Source organism: Lepidothrix coronata, unplaced genomic scaffold, assembly GCF_001604755.1.
Source record: "Lepidothrix coronata isolate B3197 unplaced genomic scaffold, Lepidothrix_coronata-1.0 Scaffold144, whole genome shotgun sequence".
Taxonomy (NCBI): Eukaryota; Metazoa; Chordata; class Aves; order Passeriformes; family Pipridae; genus Lepidothrix; species Lepidothrix coronata.
In genome coordinates, this window is record NW_016690324.1 from 396,004 (window position 1) to 415,364 (window position 19,361).

General features: G+C 54.2%; 1 protein-coding gene across 1 annotated transcript; it reads right to left on the bottom strand.

The window, feature by feature from the left end:
* Positions 1–451: 451 nt before the first annotated feature.
* Positions 452–12,480, bottom strand: CDX1 (caudal type homeobox 1). Its single transcript, XM_017827856.1, has 3 exons — positions 12,008–12,480; positions 998–1,143; positions 452–766 (listed from the first exon to the last, which is right to left on the bottom strand). Exons 1-3 carry the CDS (start codon positions 12,432–12,434, stop codon positions 560–562), a joined length of 780 nt encoding a protein of 259 aa, XP_017683345.1. The 5' UTR covers positions 12,435–12,480; the 3' UTR covers positions 452–559.
* Positions 12,481–19,361: the final 6,881 nt, after the last annotated feature.

The following is a 19,361-nucleotide window of genomic DNA, read 5'->3' on the forward strand; positions in this document are numbered from 1 at the left end:
ATCACTGTGGTTTGAAGGACTCCCCCATCATGTCCTACAGCCAAGTGTCTTGCCTGGTTCCTGCAGCCCAGCTCGCTCTGCCCTCCTCACCCCACTTCCCAGGAGACCAGCTCAGCAGAAACCCATTTTGCCTTGAGTCCAGCCAGGTCTTTTTTCTACTTCAGTCTGGTTCAAACTGCTCAAAAGCACCAGGCAGCTGCAAAGCCAGGAGGACCAAAGGAAGCATCCTTCCAGTTCCACCTGGAGCACCACAAGAGAGCCCTCCTCCACCACCGCCCCCTCTCTTCTGCTGACATAAGGACCTTGCCTTGGGCTACAGAGACCAGAGCAGTGTGTGTTTCCCATGGGAGAGCAGTACTACCTAACCCATTTTTTTTACACAGCCCACCAGTCCCTTGGGAAGGTCCCAGTGCCACCTTGCCCCCTCTCTGTCTGCCCCGTCGGTTCAGTCGGGGACCATTGTGTCTTTGGGAAGGGGCTGTCACTCTTCCGAGCACACGGACCGGCTGGGCTCTGTGCATAGTGCTTATCTCTTGGTGTCTGTAGCTGGTGAAGGGGGTTAAGGCATGAATTCTTCCTTGATCGTCAGCGGAGATGAGGAGACGAGGTTGGGGGCACTGCTGTTGCAGAGGCCCCCGATGGGTCCGAGCGTGCTGACAGCCGGCGGGGTCGGCGTGGTGGTGCTGGTGGGCTGGCTTTGCTGCTGCAGCTTCTTCTTGTTCACCTTCCTCTCCTTTGCCCTCCGATTCTGAAACCAGATTTTCACCTGCAGAAAGGAAAAGATGGATATGCAGAGCTGAGGATGGATGCAACTAAACATGACCACCCTCATGGTGCCCCTGGGGCAGGGAGGGCATCCCTAGGTTTGGAAAGGAAGGGATTTCTGTGGAGCAAGGTGGGGCCTCTGCTAACTGCTTGGGCCACAGCCCTCCCCTAACCCATTCCCAGCTCCCTCTCCCCCTGGGACGTGGTTTTCCCAGGACTCTGCAGCACTGACCTGCCGCTCAGTCAGCCCCAGGGCAGCGGCCAGCTCGGCCTTGCGGCGGATGGTGATGTAGCGGCTGTAGTGAAACTCCTTCTCCAGCTCCAGGCGCTGGTGGTCCGTGTACACCACCCGGTACTTGTCTTTTGTCCTGGTCTTGCCTGGCAGAGAGAGCAGAGTGGGAGGTGAGCCGTGGGGAGGGGGAGCAGTGGAAGGGAGGGAACATCCCCAGGGGCATGGAGGAGATACACAACCACTTGCAGAGAGCTCAGGAGAAATGTGGCAATGCCCTGGGGACCAGTGGGAAAGACAGTCCTGAGGCTCCTACTGGATTTAATGTCCATCCTGGTTAGCACCAAGGTGTTTCGCCCTGTTGGAAAGTACCTGAGCTTTGGTGGAATTGCTTGGTGGAAAGAGCAGGAGGGATTCAGAGGCACCTCAAGAAGATGGACCATAAATCCCATGTGTTATGACGCACAGTCCCTGAGAGGAGCAGAGCTGCAAGTCCTGTGGTGGACTGAGGACAAGCTGCCTGGGATTGCTGGGGAAAGCCCATCTCTTTGCCAGGAAGCCCAAAACCAAGTTGTCATCACTTGAAGGCACATGGATCAGGACACGGGAAAGACAGAAAACCCTAGAATGACAGCATTTCTCTGCCACTGAGAGGGTTATTTTCCTTTTCCCTGTACTGATCTAAGACAGAGGGCTTTCCGTGCATTTTCAAAGATCCATGGGGAGTGACTCCACGGGCCAGGGACTTTTGGCCAATGCCAATCTGAATCTCTCCTTGGCACCCCCAGATATGAACAAAGGTTGGGGCCATCAAGACTCACATCTCTGTGCACAGAGATGCACATCCCACAGGTCTGCAAACAGCACCTGCTGCTTTGTAGCAGAAGAATATAGTCAAAAGACAGCCGTGCTGTCTCCTCTGTTAGTTCCTTTGCTAACCCACCAACACACAGGATTTGTGGAACTCTGCCTGGGGTGGGGGCCGAGGGGTGCAGGTGGCACTCCAAGGAAGGACAACCATGCCTGGAAGTTTGCTGACAAGATCCTGGTGCTTTCCTCTGCAGAAATGCCCATGGGCAGGGAATAAACACAGCTGTGAATATTTGCTTCTCCACCCAAAATTACAAAATCCTGTTCCAAGGAGTCAAGAGGGATGGTGCTTGATCATTTGTTTGCCTGGCAGACACGTTTGCCCATCTTCTCCTGAATTTCTGCTGCTGAGAGCAGTGCTGCCATGGGGAGGAGTAGGAGCAAGTGCAGAACAGCTCCATGGATTTCTCTGGGGCTGCCCTGGGTGTACCAGCATGGACAAGATACTGCCCATCACTGCTGCAGATGTGCAGAGAGGGATTTCTAGTGACCCAAGGACCTATATGACCTCACTTGCAGCCTGATTATGCCAGGAAGGGGGATCTTTGTGTGCCTGCCATCCTGTTCATCCATTCCCCCTAAAAAGTCTTTGGCACCTCAGCCAGTTTGGGCCAAATCAGATGGACATTGGACAGTCTCAGCAATACAATTAAATTCTGAGCCTCCCAGTGGAAGCAGGAGTTTGGGTGGCACAGAGCAAAACTGGGCTCTAGAGACACTAATAGGACATCAGAGAATCTCCACAGAGAAAAACCCCAACCCTCAGGCTGAAAATCTGTTTCTCGACCAACTCAGTTTTACTTTTGACAATGTCTCTCTCTTGCTTTCCCATTGCAAGGAGATGGGGACTTTCCTAAGCCACTTCTTACACTGAAACATAAATGTAAAAGAGTGTTGGAGGCAGAACAACCCACAGCCACTGTATATTCCAGGTCCGAGAGGGGCACCCTCAGGGTCATTTCCCTTGCAGCATCCCATGGGATGTACAAAGACAGCTGTTTTTCTACTAAATAAGCAAGATCCACAAACCCAGCTCATATCATTGACCACTGAGCAAACCAGGCGTGGAAGCACATGAGTGGGAGCAAGTGGGCTGGCACAGAAGGCATCTTGCCCTGCTGGGACTTGACATTGGCACTCCAAGGCACACAAGCAGCAGTCACCCAATTCAAGTTAGCACCTGATTTCCATGAGTGTGCCACCCTTTGTCCTGCCAGTGCTCCTGGAGGTGCTGGCTGGGGCTCAGCACAGCATGAACGGAGTGATGGATGAGGGTCCCACCACAGTACTCAAGAAGCACCAGAGTTCTCCAGTGATACCAGGAAGAGGGAGCGAACCCATCAAGGCTGCAACGTGACCAGGAATAGAACCAGAGAGTCCAGGGCTGGACTTCTGCCACTAACTTGTTTTTGAGGGATGTAATGAATTCAGTGACCACTTCAGAGAGTGGGGAGCCCAGCTCATCCCAGGGCTGGTCAGAAGTGAACACCTAATCCCTCCTCACCACTGCCAGGTCAAACCTGCCTCTGGACACAGAGGGTGACTCTGCAGGTCAAAACAGGGTAAAAAAGGTAATTTGTTTGAGCAAGATGTGTGTGGAATGTCTGCAGAAACACGGCTGAAACGCAGCAAGTCAGTGTGCAAGGGGTCTATGTCAGCTTTGCTGAGTGCTTGTCTCTTATTTGGCACATCAGCTGTGACAACTCAAAGCAAAACTGCCCACAGAAGATACTGCTGGGCTGGAGTGATGTTGGAGGCACCCAGCCCATGTAGGACCCACACTCTCCCCTTGCTCTCTCACAGGACCCTTGTCCTTTCCGGGGGTTGCTGCCTTCTCTCGCCACCCCACAGGGGAGGAGTTCACCAGCATGAAAAGAATTTCTTCACCCCAACCCAGCAGGGACCTGTGCTGAATTTGCAAACACAGCGATCCTGGGAAGTTACAGAATAAACCAGATGCGCTGGTGGAGATTTATGTGAGGTTTAGCAGCTCTGTGAGAAACTGGGCTCCCTTTGGCTGCTCCAGGCTCAGGGGCTCCTACAAGTTTTTTTTCTTTCTCATACATTTATCTTTCTTTTTTCATTTGAAAGCAAACACTTTTCTAAAAAGATAATAACTTAAAAATGATCTTATTGGAAACATTGCCGTTTGAATATCCTACCTAAAAACACCTGGAAAGTGAATGAATTGACAGACACAGTAAAAAAAAAAATAATTAAAAGATAAAGAATAAAGGCAGTTTGCGAATACCACATATGCCATGAATTTCAGTAGGAGTTATTATTTCCTGCTGCAGCTGTAAATAGATCCATCACAGCTTGTTCTTTGTTATTCCCTCTTCATCGTTCATCCTGGATGGAGGGCTGTGCTTTGCCTCAGGGCTGGCAGAGCCATTGCTGGGGGAGCTGGGCACCGGGCTCTCGCTGCCCAATGTCAGGTAGAAAAGACTCAAAACAGAGGGCTCACTACCAAGCCAGAGATGGAAAGTTATTCACCTTGACTAATTGCTGTTTTCGGATGTTTGCTGAACTCTGGGATGTGCTGTGAGTGATTCACAAGGAAAAGAAAAGGATTCGAAAGAAATACTATTGACAATGAATAATTCAACTGCCTTGAATATGAATGCCAGGTTACACTTAACTCTCTCCTGGAGAGTTTTTATGGCTTTGTGAAAAAGAAAGAGGAAATTCAGGATGAGCCAGCCTGGTTCCTTATGAGGAGCCCTCATGCCTATGGGGAGACCCTGATGCTGCAGAAGGGAGCAAGGCTGAGCAGAGTGATGGAGCTGCTCCCACATTTACAGCCAAGCCTGGCAAAGGTGTATCAGGCAGTCCCATGGCTGAGAAAGTTTGGACCTGAGGCTGCTGTCCCAGGAGGGAGTGTGACTGGGGTGCATGGGGTGCACAGGGGGTGCTGGTGATGTCTCCTAACACAGTTGCTGGCCACTTCCAGCCCTGCTATGCATTTACAGCTCCTCCTGCTTGTCCCCAAAAGACCAGGCAAAGGAACTGCTCAGGCAGCCAAATGGAGCCATTCATGGGGCCAGTGGGAATGGTTTCGGCTTTGGGATCAAGGCAGGGCCAATGGCTGTGTGGGGAGAAGGGATCGTTACTACTGTTAATGTATAACCCTAATAGCACTCACCTGAGTCATGATTAGATAAGGGAATAGCTTTAATGTGCTGTGCAAACCCCAAGGGACGCGCTCCCGAGTGTGCACACACACACACACACACACACACTTGCACAGGGGGATGGAGTCTTGATCCCAGCCTGGATCTGCTCTCCACAGCAGCCCTGCCCCAGAACAGGGATGCTGGAGCTCCTGCCCTGGGCTGTATCAGGAGCTACCAGGGTAAAGGAAAATCAAACTAGATCCCTGTGCCCACCATCCACGGCCACAGCTGCCAGGGAGGTGGTAGTTCACCCTCTCTCTGACCTTGGCCTGTCCAAAGGATGGCTTTAATTAAGAAACTGTGCCCCAAAATCCCTGAGACATCAGCAATATGGGACATTGTGAGACTGGTGCTGAGCGGCTCTAAAAACAGTTGGAAAGGAGCTCATTCAAACCAGGGAGCAAAGAGAGTGCACGGTGGCAGGGGCACCCTGGGTGGAGCTGGAAAACAGTGAAGGAGCAAAAGCTGGCATGTGCTATACAGAACTTGTCTTTTCCCCAGTCCTACCTGGTCTAACCTTCCTGGTGATGCTCTGGCCACACAATGGCTCCCTCTGTACAGCCTTGTCTGCCTGTCTGTCTGTACTGGGTGCACGGTCCCACACTATCTGAGGGCATTACAAAATTGTAATGCTGAAAAACATCAGCTGTGTGTAAGTCCCATTACCAGTGAGCACCTAGGAAAGAACTGGTCTGCACTGGGGTTAAATGCACAAAGAAGGGCTCGAGGCTGTCCCCTCTGTGTAGGTGCTTCCTCTCCATGAAAAAGCAGCTTTACTCTGAATGAGCAGTCCTTCCATCCCAAAGGAATCAGTGCTCTATCAGGATTTGGCATTTCTCCCCAGGGAAAGGATCAAGGAAAATTTCCCCTACCCCCGGCAGAGCTTAGGCAATGCTACAGATGGAGAAACTGAGGCACAGAAGCAGTTCCAGAGCAGAGTGAAGCCCCAGGATCAGAGCCACAGCTCTGCTTGCTGGTGGGACCCCCTGGACGGCTTAACCCCCAGTCCTTCTGTAGGTCCATGGGTGGAAATGGAGCTAACCCTACCCCACACCTAACCCACACCTCCACAAAGACAGAGACAGCCAGCAGAGTGATGCCCCATGACAGAGACCCCAAGCCCAGAAGAGGGCTGGGATCAGCTCCTGAAGCCTAGGAGACTCCAGGCTGGCTGGAGCCATCCTCATCTGGCAGCCAGCTGTGCTCCAGCTGCCCCTGTGTGGAGGGGTCGATGCTCCCTCTGCCAAGCAGCGGTGACGGGAGCCTCACTGCACAGTGGTGATACTGAGGCTCAGGACAGACAGCCCAGCTCATTTCACCATCCCTAAACTGACTGGAATTGGGAACCCCAAAGTCTGCACCAACAGTGGCAGGGGCTGAGCCTCTGATGCCCTCTCTGGGCACCCCCTGCCCCACACTTGTTTGCTCCCCTCCTTTCCCCTCCAGCTCCAGCAGCCGCTCCAAAACACCCACACTCCTCTGTGGCCTGGGAAGGGGGGATAAACCCGAGCCCCCCACCCTCCCCGAGTGCTGGGAACCAGCAGCTCAAGCTTTTCACAAGCCTTCCCCTTCCCGTGCATACTTCAATATCCTCAGCTATTTTTCCTCTGCCGCAGGAAGCAGAGGAGTGATGGATGGGACAACCAACACGGGGCGAAGGAGCAGAGCCATGTGGTTTGCTTCATCTCGGCCAAGGAGAAACAACCCCCTCCGGAGGGCAGTCCTTCCCGAGATCCCTGGGATCATTCCTCTGCCAGAATGCATCGGATTTTGACAACTGCTGGGTGTCAAAAACTGGATGAGAGGAACCACCCCCCCCATATTTAATGTCTCTGTACTGCAGAGGGAGGAGATGCTGGATGAATCCTCACCTAATGGACCCTGCCAAAGCTCCCCAGTCTCTACTCTGGGTTGAGAAAATGGCCCTTACAGACATCAGGGTTGAGGCAAGACTCATCTGTGCCACAGAGTGCTGCAGGCCCCTTTAAGGACCCCAGCAACCCTCCTATCCCCAGGGTAGTTCCTTCCAGGCTGTCTGCTAACATTGACACAACCTGGTTCCAAAGACTTCAGAGCAAACAGCAATGCTCCTGTGGGCACCCACTAGCAATAAAACCTGTTTTGGCTTGGTGCAGCATGCACTGGAAATGTTTCACTTGCCAAACTGCCCCACTTGACCCAATGGCTTTCTAGTCTCCTGCTCACAGAGGATCAAACTCTGTGCTCCCAAAAATCCTTTGCTCTAAGTGCAAAGCTGTGGCTGGGGGTTGCATGCTCGGGGGTTGTGGGACTGGCAGAGCTGTGATGCAGAGCCCAGGCTTGGTGCACGGCACAGCTGCTCAGGGCAGCCAGGCTGCTGGGAAAGGACAGACACACAGACACACCTGGTCAAAGAGCTGGATTTGGAGAGTACAGACCGGTGCACCGGAGCACAGGCTGGCCCTGGCTGGGCTCTGCACTGCTGGCACTGTGACCGGGCCAGAACTGCACCCACACCCTGATACATGGGAAAAGGCACCTCTCTTGCAAGCCTCATGTTCCTCCCAGGAGGTGCAAACACCACGGGGATGAAGAGCTGGTTCCTGGTGTTTGCAGCGAGCTGGCAGTTCCCCATCACAACCTCATGTTCTTGGGCACGGACAGCACAACTGGAGATGCTTCAACTCCAGAGGCAGCAGCCTGAAGCTGGGTTTTGGGACAAGTCTTTACTGGCCCTGCTGTGATTCAATCCTTTATTTTGGCAACTGGCAGATTCCTTCAGTTGTTCCCATGTTTTATGGGTGCCAAGCTGAGTGCTGCCAGCCTGGCTGCTGTGATGGGTCAAAGACCACACCAGGGCGGGAGGGCGAGGAGTGCCGGGGCGACAGCCAGCGCCTGTGGGATGGGAACAGCCTGATTCAGAGCACTGCCTTCACACCAGCCCCGATCCAGCTCATCCTGACCTACCTCCTGAATGGATCTGGCCCATCTGCAGCAGGAGGAGGACAGCAAGGCAGTGGGGGTCCCATCTGGGCACCAGGATTCCTATCCCCCTTTGCAGCCCCACAGGGCTTGGCCCATCTTACCGTGGGGCAGCACAGGGGGAAGGATCCAGCCCCTTATCCAAGTGATCACAAAGCTAACAGCACTGGAGTGGGTGTCCTTGAAGGGTCCCCTATAGGAAAAATCTGTCATTGGCCAGAGGTTTAAAGTGTCCCTCTGCTAATCCTGGGGTATTAGGCAGCCAAGCCCATCACGTAGGTACCGCCAGTGCTCCAGGGAAGCCCTTTTTGTTCAAGGAAAGTCAATTCTAGGGAAGTTTAAGAGGCCTGTACCTTGGCCAGCAGGCTAAGTAGACAACAAACCCCAGATGGGGCCAGGAGCAGGTTGTGGGTTAATAATTCAAGGGGAGAAGACTGATGGGGCCCAACACACGGACACTGAGAGTCCTGGGAGAGCAAAGGGTCTCACAGGGAGTGACCATGTCCTAAAGAGGGGTCCCCCATACAGGGGCTGACCAGGGAAATCCACTGTCCTCCAGCCACCACCATCATCCCAAAATATACCAAGCACGGCATGAACCCCAGCAGTCCAGGGGAAATGTTTCTTCCTCATTATTGGGAATTTTACACATGGGCCTCACTAGGAAAATAAACAGAAAACTGACTTAGAAAGAGTGAAAACTGAGATGGAAAACTGCACACCCAGCAAATCGCCATTCACCCATGTTCAAAGCACTACTCTTTGCTCTCCATCACCCCAAAACCTGCCCAGGCACCACGGGCATTGGTGCCACGTGAAGCCCTGAGCACATTTGCCTCCCCAAGGGATGCCCCAATTGCACTTTCACTTGCAATATTTAGCACTGCTGCCTTGGCTGGATTAGTGACCTAAAAGCCAGACCCAAGGCAGTATCTAAGGATTTGCATGACTAATGAGCAGTGGGTGAATTTCAAAGTTCAGCCAACCCCCTTTCCAGCCACCTTCCTGAGCTTTTTATAAACCCAGGGTGCAATTCACAGGGAAGTTTGCAAATGATTGTGAATAAGGAGGAAGCATGAGGCTATGACACGCTGCTCATGAAGATTTTATGAGCAGAAAAAGAGGTGACACTGGAGAGAGAAATGAGGCTTGGGGACATCTTCCAGCTCAGTTCCCTTTAACTCCCCATTCCCAGCAACCGGTGCTGCAATCCCTTGTGCTGCTGAGTTATCTCGGCTCAGCCAGGTGAAGCACACATGTATGTAGCAACAGGTACATAAAATCATCCCCCTGCAAAGCCTGACTCTCCCAGTGAGTCACTGGGAGATTTCTCACTGATTTTCCTCAGGCTCTGGATCACGTTTGCAGAAGTCCCCAACACACTCATATTCCCTGCGTAACATTCACTCTTACCACCACACAGCTCTTCCCCAAAAGCTTTCAAACTAGGGCCAAGGGCTGTTTATACAAATCAAGACAGAGAGGGAACTTTAATTTACAACTCTCTGAAGCATCATGATTTATAGCACTCACAATGAAAGTGTTGATATTTATAGTGAAGAAGTCTGTGTATTCATTTCCCATTCCCACTGTGGTGAGATGGGTAGTTTATCAATCCAGATTGATTAAAGTCCAGCTTATTGATTCCAATAAAATGATTCATCTAAGAGCTTCACCCTTATCTATGTCAAACCTCTCCCCTGCACTCTTTCAAGCTTAATGGAGACTTTTATTTAAAGGGTAGCACTGGAAAACACCAGCTGCATCCCACCATCTCCCAGCACATGGTCCCACAGTGGCCAAATCCTGCAGTCACTTGGCACCAGCAGCGCTGGGCTTGGACCCAGCAGAGGTGCAAGGACAGGTCCTTAATCTGTAAGTGCCTTAGAAAGGGACTGTGTCATCCATCCTAAGGAAACCCCCACAAGAAAGGGCCTTTCACCCCAGCATCCAGCCCCGCATCGCTGTGGTGAGGCTGGGGCAGCTCCTCTGTGTGTGAGAGGAACAAGGCCGATTTATTTGTTCCTTTGTATTTGATCTAAGAGATACAAACTAAGCAACTAATGATATTTTTCCAGAATTTAATCAACTCAATTGTTGTCTGACTCAATCAGAGGCACTTTCAAGCCCCTGTTTTATCTCAGCCCCACTGCTGGGTGTAAACCCATGCCCTTGATCCACAGGAGAGGTGTGCTGATGGCTTTCCCCTCTCATTAATTTCCCCTCCCACCTCTTTCCTCAAAAGAAACCGAGATGTTCAAACCTACAAAACCTGCAGAAGTGGCGGGGTCCCAGCTGCAGGGGAGGGCTGCAGATCACATCCCCCTTCCACCCCAGGCAGAGGGCAGCCCTCAGCTCTGGCATGCCTGTGGGTCTCCATCACTGGGTGTGGGGAGAGGCATTTTTCCTAAATAGTTATATTCAGTGCTTAAAATGGGACAGGAAATACCAGCCTGCCTCTCCCCTCCTCTTTCCAGACTGGGGCTGGTTTTTTCCATTTATCGGGATGTTCTGCCTGCTCCGCTGCAGTCACTGGTCCCCATTCCTGCCACATGGATCCTAGGAGCACAAGTAGCTATTTTCCATGCTGGAAGACCCCAGGCACCTCTGCACAAGGCCCTTACATGGGCCTTGGCCAGTGGGAATAGTGTGGAGCCAAAAACAAGCCAAAACCTGGAGACACTTTGCGAACAGGGAGCCCTAGCCCTGATTCCAAGGATGTGGGGCAGCAGTAATTGAAAACACAGCCACTCCTGCAGTGAGTTTGGCCTCAGCAGAGCTCTGAGGAGCTCATGGCCAGCACAGGAGAGGAAGAGGGGTGGCAGGTCCAGGCAAGCCCTGTGGGCAGAGGGTCCCGCTGTGGCAGGACAGGACCAGGCTGGGAAGATGAAAGGGTGAGGGTAGGTCAGGACAAAGGGCCCCCAAACCTCACCTCGCTGCCAAAGGAGCCAGCCACCATCTCCATGACAAAGAGAAGCCTTTGTCAATTTGGGCTGGCCCCAAGGGGGATCTGCCCACTGCCTTTGAAGTGGGCAGCAGGGTGGGCAGGGCACTGGGGTCGCCCAGACGCTTTCCCCAGGTCAGGAGTTCAGCGGGGACAGGACCCCAGGGACATGGGGACAGGACCCTGGGGAAAGCACAACCACTTGGTGCCCATGCCAGAGGTGACTACAGGAACCAGGGCACCCTCTTCTGCAGTGCCAAGTACCCACTCATGGCGTGCTGCACCTGTGGCACCCATGTCCACCCTCCACGTGGCACTGTCCCCAACACTTTGCACACACACACTGCCTGTCACACACACACCGAGCACAGCACCATCCTCCGCACACAACACCCTGCACGCACACACTGAGCCCATAAAACCCCCCATACACACCCGGTGACACTGTCTGTACACATGTACTGCTCAGGGTACCTTGCACACACACAGAGGCTGTAGCACCTCACTAAATCCACCTTCTGTACACACACACACACACACATGGCCTGTATTTATGTACAGTACCTTCCCTTCACACATACACACACACAAATACATGCACACAGCGTGTGCACACCCACCATGCACAGGCTCTCACACAGCCAACTCACACTCTCACATACAGACACAGCCCCACACACTCACCCTTGCATGAGAACCCCCACCAACACCCCTTCGGGGTCCTGGGTGTTTCTGACTCTGTCCATCCCTACCCTGTGACTGCAAGTGCAGACAGGGGTGCCAGGATGGGGAAAAGGACTTTCCAACCATATAATCCCAGGTGCCGCCAATGCGGAAGGACAGCACCCTCCCTGCCCATCCTCAGTTCCTGCCACTTTGGTGGTGGGGTCCTCTGCTCTTTGGGGACTGGTACCACGCCAAGGGCAGGCCAAGCTTGCTGTCCCTCTGGCAGTCCCCATGCAGGGAGAGCCACAGAGCAGGATCCGGCCCCACAGGACTTCTAGCCTAAAGATCCTGTGCACTGAGGACGGCACAAGTGTGCAGGGTTGGGGATTTCCTTACCGTTGTTGCTGGTGCTGGGAATGCTGCGCCTCATCCACTCATACGGGGTGCGTCTCTGGGCATTAGGAGAGAGCTGGGGGACAGAGCTGCTAATGGGTGGAGGCAGGAGTCCAGAGCCTGGGGGCTGGATGGGGTTAAAATCTGGGGGGCTGAATCCAAACTGCCCTGGGCTGGCAGTGGAAGGCGTCGCCGTGGTCCCGTAGGAATGCCAGTCCTCCTTGGCAGGGGTGTAGGGAGACCCCCAGGCGGCCGCCGGCTGCCCGTGGTGCAGGTCGTTGTTAATCCCCGGCACATGGTGGTAGCTGGCGAAGTCCGAGTACTGGGGCGGCCCCGGCACGTAATTCTGGGGGTTGAGGTTGAGGCTGGGATGCCGGACTGGGCTGGGATACATGTTGGTGTCCTTATCCACAAGATAACCTACATACATCTTCCCCGGCCGACCCTGCGCACATGCTGTGCCACTGAGCCGCGACTGCGGCCGGTTGGGTTTGGCGGGGAGGCGGCCGCCCCTCCTTCCCCGCCACTCACCTGGGCGCCTTGGGGAGCCTGTCCTGGGGCCAGGCACCTCCCTGCCCACAGGCTTTTATTGGGCCCAACCTCTCGCAGCATTTGCATTGAAAGGCAGGTTTGCATTTCAAAGTGCAGGAACCCCAGCGGGTGAGTGGGACTGAGTTCAAACTTCCCACCCCGGCTGCAAGGAGGATGAGGTGGTGGGTAACCCTGGGGAACACCGAGGACCCCACGTTCCCTCCGTTGTCACCACCCCACAACTAAGCCCATGCCACCAGATGTGGTCCCTTTGTAGAAGCCAGCTTTGGGGACACTGGGGCAACACAGGTGTCACCTATAAGGATGCCCCAAGGAGCCCACCACCATCTGCACCCCAGGAGCAGGATGCCTTGGGCTGAGACCCAGCATTAAAACCTGGCTGTGGGCAGGGAACAGGCTGGGCTGTGCCTGCCACCTGCCTTGTCTCCACGCTGGGGAACACTTAACTCTTGCTCTGAACAGGGCTTTTCTGTGCCCAGCGGCAGCGTTTGGCCTATTTGGAAAAGGGGGGCTGGTGGGAAGCGAAGGTTCTGGATTCCTATTTGTTCCCTCCATCCAGGGGCAAACCCACCCCTTGAACCCTGACAGCAAAGCTCGCCCCAGTATCAGAGAGCAGGACAGATGGACAGACAGAGTCTGAGTGCAGGGGGAATGCTCTCACCATGGACACAACGAGAAGTCCCTGGGCTCTGACACATCTCCAGGGGGCTCACAACTGTGCGGCAAGAGGAGTTTCTCACCTGTTTTCAGCCTTAAGGAAGCAAAAACATTCCCATATGTTTGGTGATTGGGAAAACCAAGCAGAAAGGGGACTCTTGTGGAGCCGTGTCTGCCATAGGTGGGAGGTGGCCACCAGCCATAAACACCCCAGCAAAGATTGCCCACTCATCGACTGTGAGGCCAGACACTCCTCCACTCCAGAGGGGACAAGGGACCAAGGACCAGCGTTGTGTCATGCTGCCAGAAACTGCAGAAACTGGCATCCAGGAGCCTCCTCCGCACCATTTTCCCCCACCAGTGTCACGCTCCCAGCTATGCCAGACACCACCACAGCCACAGTCATCATTTGCAGGATGGTTTTCTCTCCTCAGTCACAAACACAGCCCACAGAGGGTCCAGAAGGGTGTTTATCACCCCTCCCCAAGGCCACCTCTGTCCTTTTCTCTGCACGAGCCCCTTCGCCTGCTAGAAACATGAGCAGGACAAGGACTGATCCACTCTCACCCTCCTGGGGCTGAAATAGCCTGGAATTTGACAGTAGGAAGTAGGGGGGGAGGGAAGAGAGAGCGAGAAATGCAGGGGAAAAAAGAAATTAAGGATGAAGTTGAGAAGAGGGAATAAAACCTCCAGCACAGGGTTGTGGACCTTCAGCAGCTCTGCATCAGTCCTGGGCACCTCATCCCATTGCTCCAGCCCCAATTCCAGCTAAGACTGTGTCAAAACAACACACAGATACTGACTGCTGTGCCACATCCACTCCCTGCAAGGAGGTGGGAGCCAGGATGAGATGGAAGGGCGATGGGTAAGAGGTAAGGGATCTGGTTTGCAAGAAAGGAGAAGAGTAAAACCCCGGCAATGGTAAATCACCCTCAGAGCTGACACTGCTGGGGCTCTGCATCCTGAGACCTCTCATGGCCAGAGGCACCACAAGAGCTGAGCACTTTGCAGCACCCTCTCTGTGCCCCCGGGGTTCCCAGCCCCTTGCTCAGCTTTGTGCTGGCTCCCTCCCTTGTGACAAAGGTGACTGTCATCACAGTCCCACCCCGTGATGATCTCAGCTCACTACGCAGCTCAGACTGCTTGATGTGCCATATAGCTCCATCTATCCTGGATTTTTCCCAAGGTCTCAGTTTTGTGTAAACAAGAGAGCCAAGGCCACCTTACTCCTCCTCTTCCTCCAACCAGCGAAGAGGCTCTGGCTCAGGAAGTGTGAAAAAAGAGAAGAAAAGAAGAAAATCCCCCCTGAGTGGATGGTGGGAGGTACTGAGGGATGCAGGTGGCTGCTGGGTGTCACCCCAGGGGCGGCTGCAATTCAGGGACTGGGATTATTCCTGCAGGCAGTGATAGGCAGCCCAGACCCCCTTTCACTTTTCCCATCCTGTGGGGCCAAGGCCAAGGGCTCAGGAAGCTGCTGGGGACTGGGAGGTGAGGTTCAGGGGTCTGGGCCAGGACCCCACACCTGCATCCTGCCCAAGTGACAGCAGGTGACAGGCTCACTGGGGTGCAGAATCACCATGTGCCTGCCAACAGCCGAGCCACGAGCTCCCTTGGTGGGGGTGAAGGGGGCCAGGGAAGACAATGAGGCCATAAAGATCCACTGATGATAATTTCCCTCTTTTCCTTTTCTTTGACCCATTTATTACTGGTGGGGATTACAGCTGGCAAAGTTTACGCCAAGGAAGAGCCAGGTGAGGAGCCCTCCATGGGCTCCCCTCCATGGGCTCCCTGAGGAGCATCTCTGCTGCTCAACTGGGGCTAAAGGACGGGGATCCTCAGAGCCCCAGGATACTGCCTGCACTGGGGGCCCATGGCTGAGCAGGCCAGGGACTGCCAGGGCGCCTGTAAGTCCCCAGCTGGATGATAGGAGGTGGCAGTATCCCCTCCATCCACCCTAGAGACCCCCAGCAGCAAATCCAGCCTGGGGACCTCCTGCTAGTTGTCCATATCTGATATTCCTGATGGTAACTAGGCAGACACAGTGGAGAGGGAGAGCAGTCAGGGTTCCCCAATGCTCCCTGGGGCTCGGTGCTCCTATCCGTGATCGAGTGATGCCATCTCCTGGAAGCAGGAGGGCTGGAAGGTCCCCAGGGCCAGGCTACAAGCAGCTATCACAGATGGAGCAGGGAGACCATTCCTTCACCTCCTCCTCCCATGGAGGAGGCATTCAATCTGGGAAACCAAGTCCTGTCTTGTCACCCAGCTTGCTCTGAACCCCACCATGTTTTCAGCAGGAAAGGGAGATGCCTGCAGAGAGTCGAGTAGGTGCCTCTCCTCACTACCCTTTCCCCCTCCCAGCCTCCTGCCCCACCACTTCCCCTCTCCCTCCAGCTCCTATTGCCCCCACAGTCAAATCTGTGGCTTCAGACCAGCACATCCCAGAGCTGCATGGCCCCACACACACCCCAGCCCAGCCATCACCTTTCTGTCATTCCCTAGCTTCTCCTGCTGCCCTCCCAGAGCAGGAGGAAAGGAAGAGCAGAACATGTCTCCCATGCATCATTCCTGTCACACATCTTTGGAGCAGCATCCCAAAGGGCAAGGGAGGGATGGGGCAATCACAGATGCCCCACTGAATTACCCAAGACCAATTCCTCTTCCCTGGCAATGGAGAGACATCAGTGCAACCTGCTTGCAAAGGACAAGCCCCAGACCCATCTCCATCAGCTCCATGTAAACTCCTGTGAGCCCTTTGGCTCTTCCCAGGTGCCTGAACCACATCTGTGCTGGCACTTGTGGCCCTGTGCCAAGTAAACTCTGCAGAGCTTGTCCCTGGAGGGGATGAGTGCTGGGATAGCCTGAATGGGTGTGCTGCCAGCACTGCCATAGAACTCCCCTCTCCCCATCCAGGGCTGTGTTCCTCTTGGGGATCTGGAGCAGCTTTCCTGGGAAATGCAAACGCCACAAACTTTGGGACTATCCTCAAGAGGGCATTGGACACATGCTGGCATCCCTCATTGCTTTCCAGCACAATGGGGTCCCTGCTTTCACTGTGTTGGGATGGGATTCCCCCTGCACTGGTGGGGAGTGTCCTGGCTGTGCTTCACTCCTTCACCGTGTTTCAGGCACTGTGTAAGCAGAGGGTTAACGATTCCCAATTCCCACATTAAGTGGCTGCAGATGTGTGGGAAAGTCTGGGGCGGCCGGACGGCATCGCTATTAGTATTCACCCAGGAGCCTGTCTCTGCCTCCCGGGGGCTCTGCCGAGCACATTTAATACCAAGGTTCGTTGTGGGGGTTAGGAAGAGTGCGTGGGATGGGGGCGGAAAGGCCCCGAGGTGGGGAAAGGCAGCGGGTTAGAATCCTCTGCCACTGCCTCCTCCCCTGCCCAAACCCAGGGGATGTAGGGAATGGGCCAGCATCTGCAGGGACACAGCACCACATGGTGTATGGCTCAGTGCTACCTTCTGACACTGCTGTCACCCTGAAGGGTCCATGGCTGGTATTCCTGGTGCTGCAGGACACTCCCCATCCCAGGATGCTCCCCAGTGCATTGTGCTCAGACATATGGTCACTTTGGAAGAAGTCCAGCACTTTTTGCCTCCCCTTCCTCTGGGCAGTGCTGTCACCCACCCTGGCAAAGCAGGACCATGCACAGGGTAGCTGTTCCTCCGGAGGCCAGGGCAGAGCTCTGGAGAGGCTGGATGAAGCCTTGGTGCAGCTCCCCCAGGGCTCGAGGGCTGGATTCAGCCAGGAGCAAGTGTTGGCAGCTGCCACACCAGATGGGCTGCCCAAATGTGGTGCTGTGCTCCCTGGCACCCACTGCTCCTCTCTTGTGGTCTGCGGCTTGACACCACATCAGAGCGATGCTGAAATTCCTGGGCTGTCTTGGAGTTGATAGGAACTTGGAGAAACCAAAGCCAGGGCAAATCTGGCTCTCGTTAAGCCTTCGGAGAAGTGGGAAAGGCTGACATCTGTTGCTTCTTTCCTACCTACCTGTCACCTGCTGGCACATGGGACCTGTTGCTGACTCCAGCATGGCTGTTTCCACCACTGTGTTGGGTCATCCTGGCTCTGGTCTCTCTCCTTGTCAGATGTGGAAAAGGGGCTTTTTGCTGGGGTCCCAGTTCTGCCTGGGATGGGGCAGGAGGTCGGAGTGCTGCTTTGATCCACATGATGCCAAAGCAGACCAAACAACCTGGAGTGTGCCTGTCTCAGTGGCTGATTTCCCCACCAGAGATGTGGCACTATGTGATCCCAAGCCCCCGTTAGCACTTAATGATGATTATTGAGGCTGGAAATCCCAGCTGAGAGCGGTCTGGCATCTCACACTGCAGCTGTCCTGGCCCCAGGGGGACCACTGAGTCCTGCAGCACCACTGATGGGGGGTGCAGGCGCCAGAAATAGAGGTGAGCAATGAAGGAGTGATGAGGCCGAAGTAGCAGAGCTGCTGCCCTCCACCCACACACTTGCACAAGCAAGTCCCTCTGGCTTCCGTGCTTCCTCCAAACTGGCCTTTCCCAGGAGCTGCCGTAACCCCAACGTGCTGTTCCTAAACAAAGTGTGCAGTCCCAGATGCTCCCTGGGGATGTACAACGCAGGCTGGGGATGTACAACTGTGTGCTTGCCGGGATGCTGTGGGCTCTCCAGGGCTTTCTCATCGTCCCAAAACAATGAATCCTGGCCTTTGCAGACTTCTCCTGAGAGAGGGTTTTGTTTACCCTGGTTCTTCCTGCTCCCAGCCTAGAGTATGTTAGCTCAGTTGGTTAGAGTATGGTGCTAATAATGTCAAGGTCATGTGTTTGATACTCATATGGGCCATTCACTTAAGAGCTGGACTCAATGATCCTTGTGGGTCCATCCCTTCCAACTCAGAATATTTGGTGATTCTGTGGTGCCATCTGTTTGCAGAGGGCAGAGGGGGAAATATGTCCCACCTCAGACTACAGATGCTTTGCCCTCAAACACAGTCTGTGCTAGCTTTTCCACCCCCTGCTCACCCCAGGCAGCCTGTCCCTGGACCGAGGGGCCCACCAGGATTGTACAGCAGGTTTCTCCCTCTCCCGCTCTGTTGGGAGCAGTAATGTTGTCCTTGGAGGGGGGACACTGCCAGGAAATAGCTCTGCTGAGCAATTCCAAGCAGCCCGTATGTCCTCACAGAAGGACCAGTCAGACACGTCTTTATCCCTTGGGAAAAGTGTTGGGAAGAGCCGTGTGTGCAGCACGTCCTCTCTGCCGCCTGCCCCCCATATGAGCTGCTCTCACGCTCAATGGCTCCATTTCTGCACAACAGATTGTCTTGGCTCAGGGGCAGCTGACAGGACCCCCTGACACATGGCCACCACCTTGACTGGAGTGGAGGAATCCATCTGCCCAGGGCTGCATCCCCCCTGCCCTGCCCGTGGCAGTACCTGCCCCTGTTCCAGACGCTGCCAGGCATGGAGCCAGCACACCAGCCCCATGCTGAGGGCTGCTTATCATGCATGGATAACCAGGGTGCTGCACCCCAGCTCTCCTCACCCTCCACAGCTGCACAGAATAAAGACCTTCCCCTTTGGTTTTCCATTGGTGTAAAGGAAACACGGAGATAACGGGTGATAAGCAGCAAATATCGGGCTGGTCCAGCTGGGGAATCATGAGCTGTGGCCATTGTGCAGGCATTCCTTCGGGAGGCAGGAGGGGATGAGTCTGCCTTGCAAACAAGGCAGGAACATGGATTTCAGCGGTGTTGTCTTTATGGGGAGGGCTTTTTAATTCTTAGAAAGGAAAACCAAGGAAAGATGGACAGGTATCTTTTTAAGGGAGACTCGTTTTTCAGGATAGCCAGTGCACTTCTGCAGTTTTCCATGTTTGGATCAGGGAGAATCACAGAATTGTTAAGGTTAGAAGAGACCTTTAAGATCATTGAGTTCAACCCACCACTGCCATCCTCACCGCTAAACTCTGTCCCCACGTGCCACATCTTGACATTTTTGAACAATTTCAGGGAGGGTGATTCCACCACTTCCCTGGGCAGCCTGTTCCAATGCCTGACCACTCTTAAGCGTCGCCAAGAAGAAAACAGTGGCCAGAACTGATGGGTCAAAAGGCGGTTCTGATCCAAAGATCATCTGCCCCTTGTTACAGTGCTGAAACAAACTGAAAAAAA

Excerpts from the sequence above, each read along its gene's own strand:
- CDX1 (XM_017827856.1), bottom strand. The coding sequence starts at position 12,434 with ATGTATGTAGGTTATCTTGTGGATAAGGACACCAACATGTATCCCAGC. Across the intron at positions 1,144-12,007 it reads TCCCAGCACCAGCAACAACG|GCAAGACCAGGACAAAAGAC; the intron begins GTAAGGAAATCC and ends TCTCTCTGCCAG. Across the intron at positions 767-997 it reads TGGGGCTGACTGAGCGGCAG|GTGAAAATCTGGTTTCAGAA; the intron begins GTCAGTGCTGCA and ends TCCTTTCTGCAG.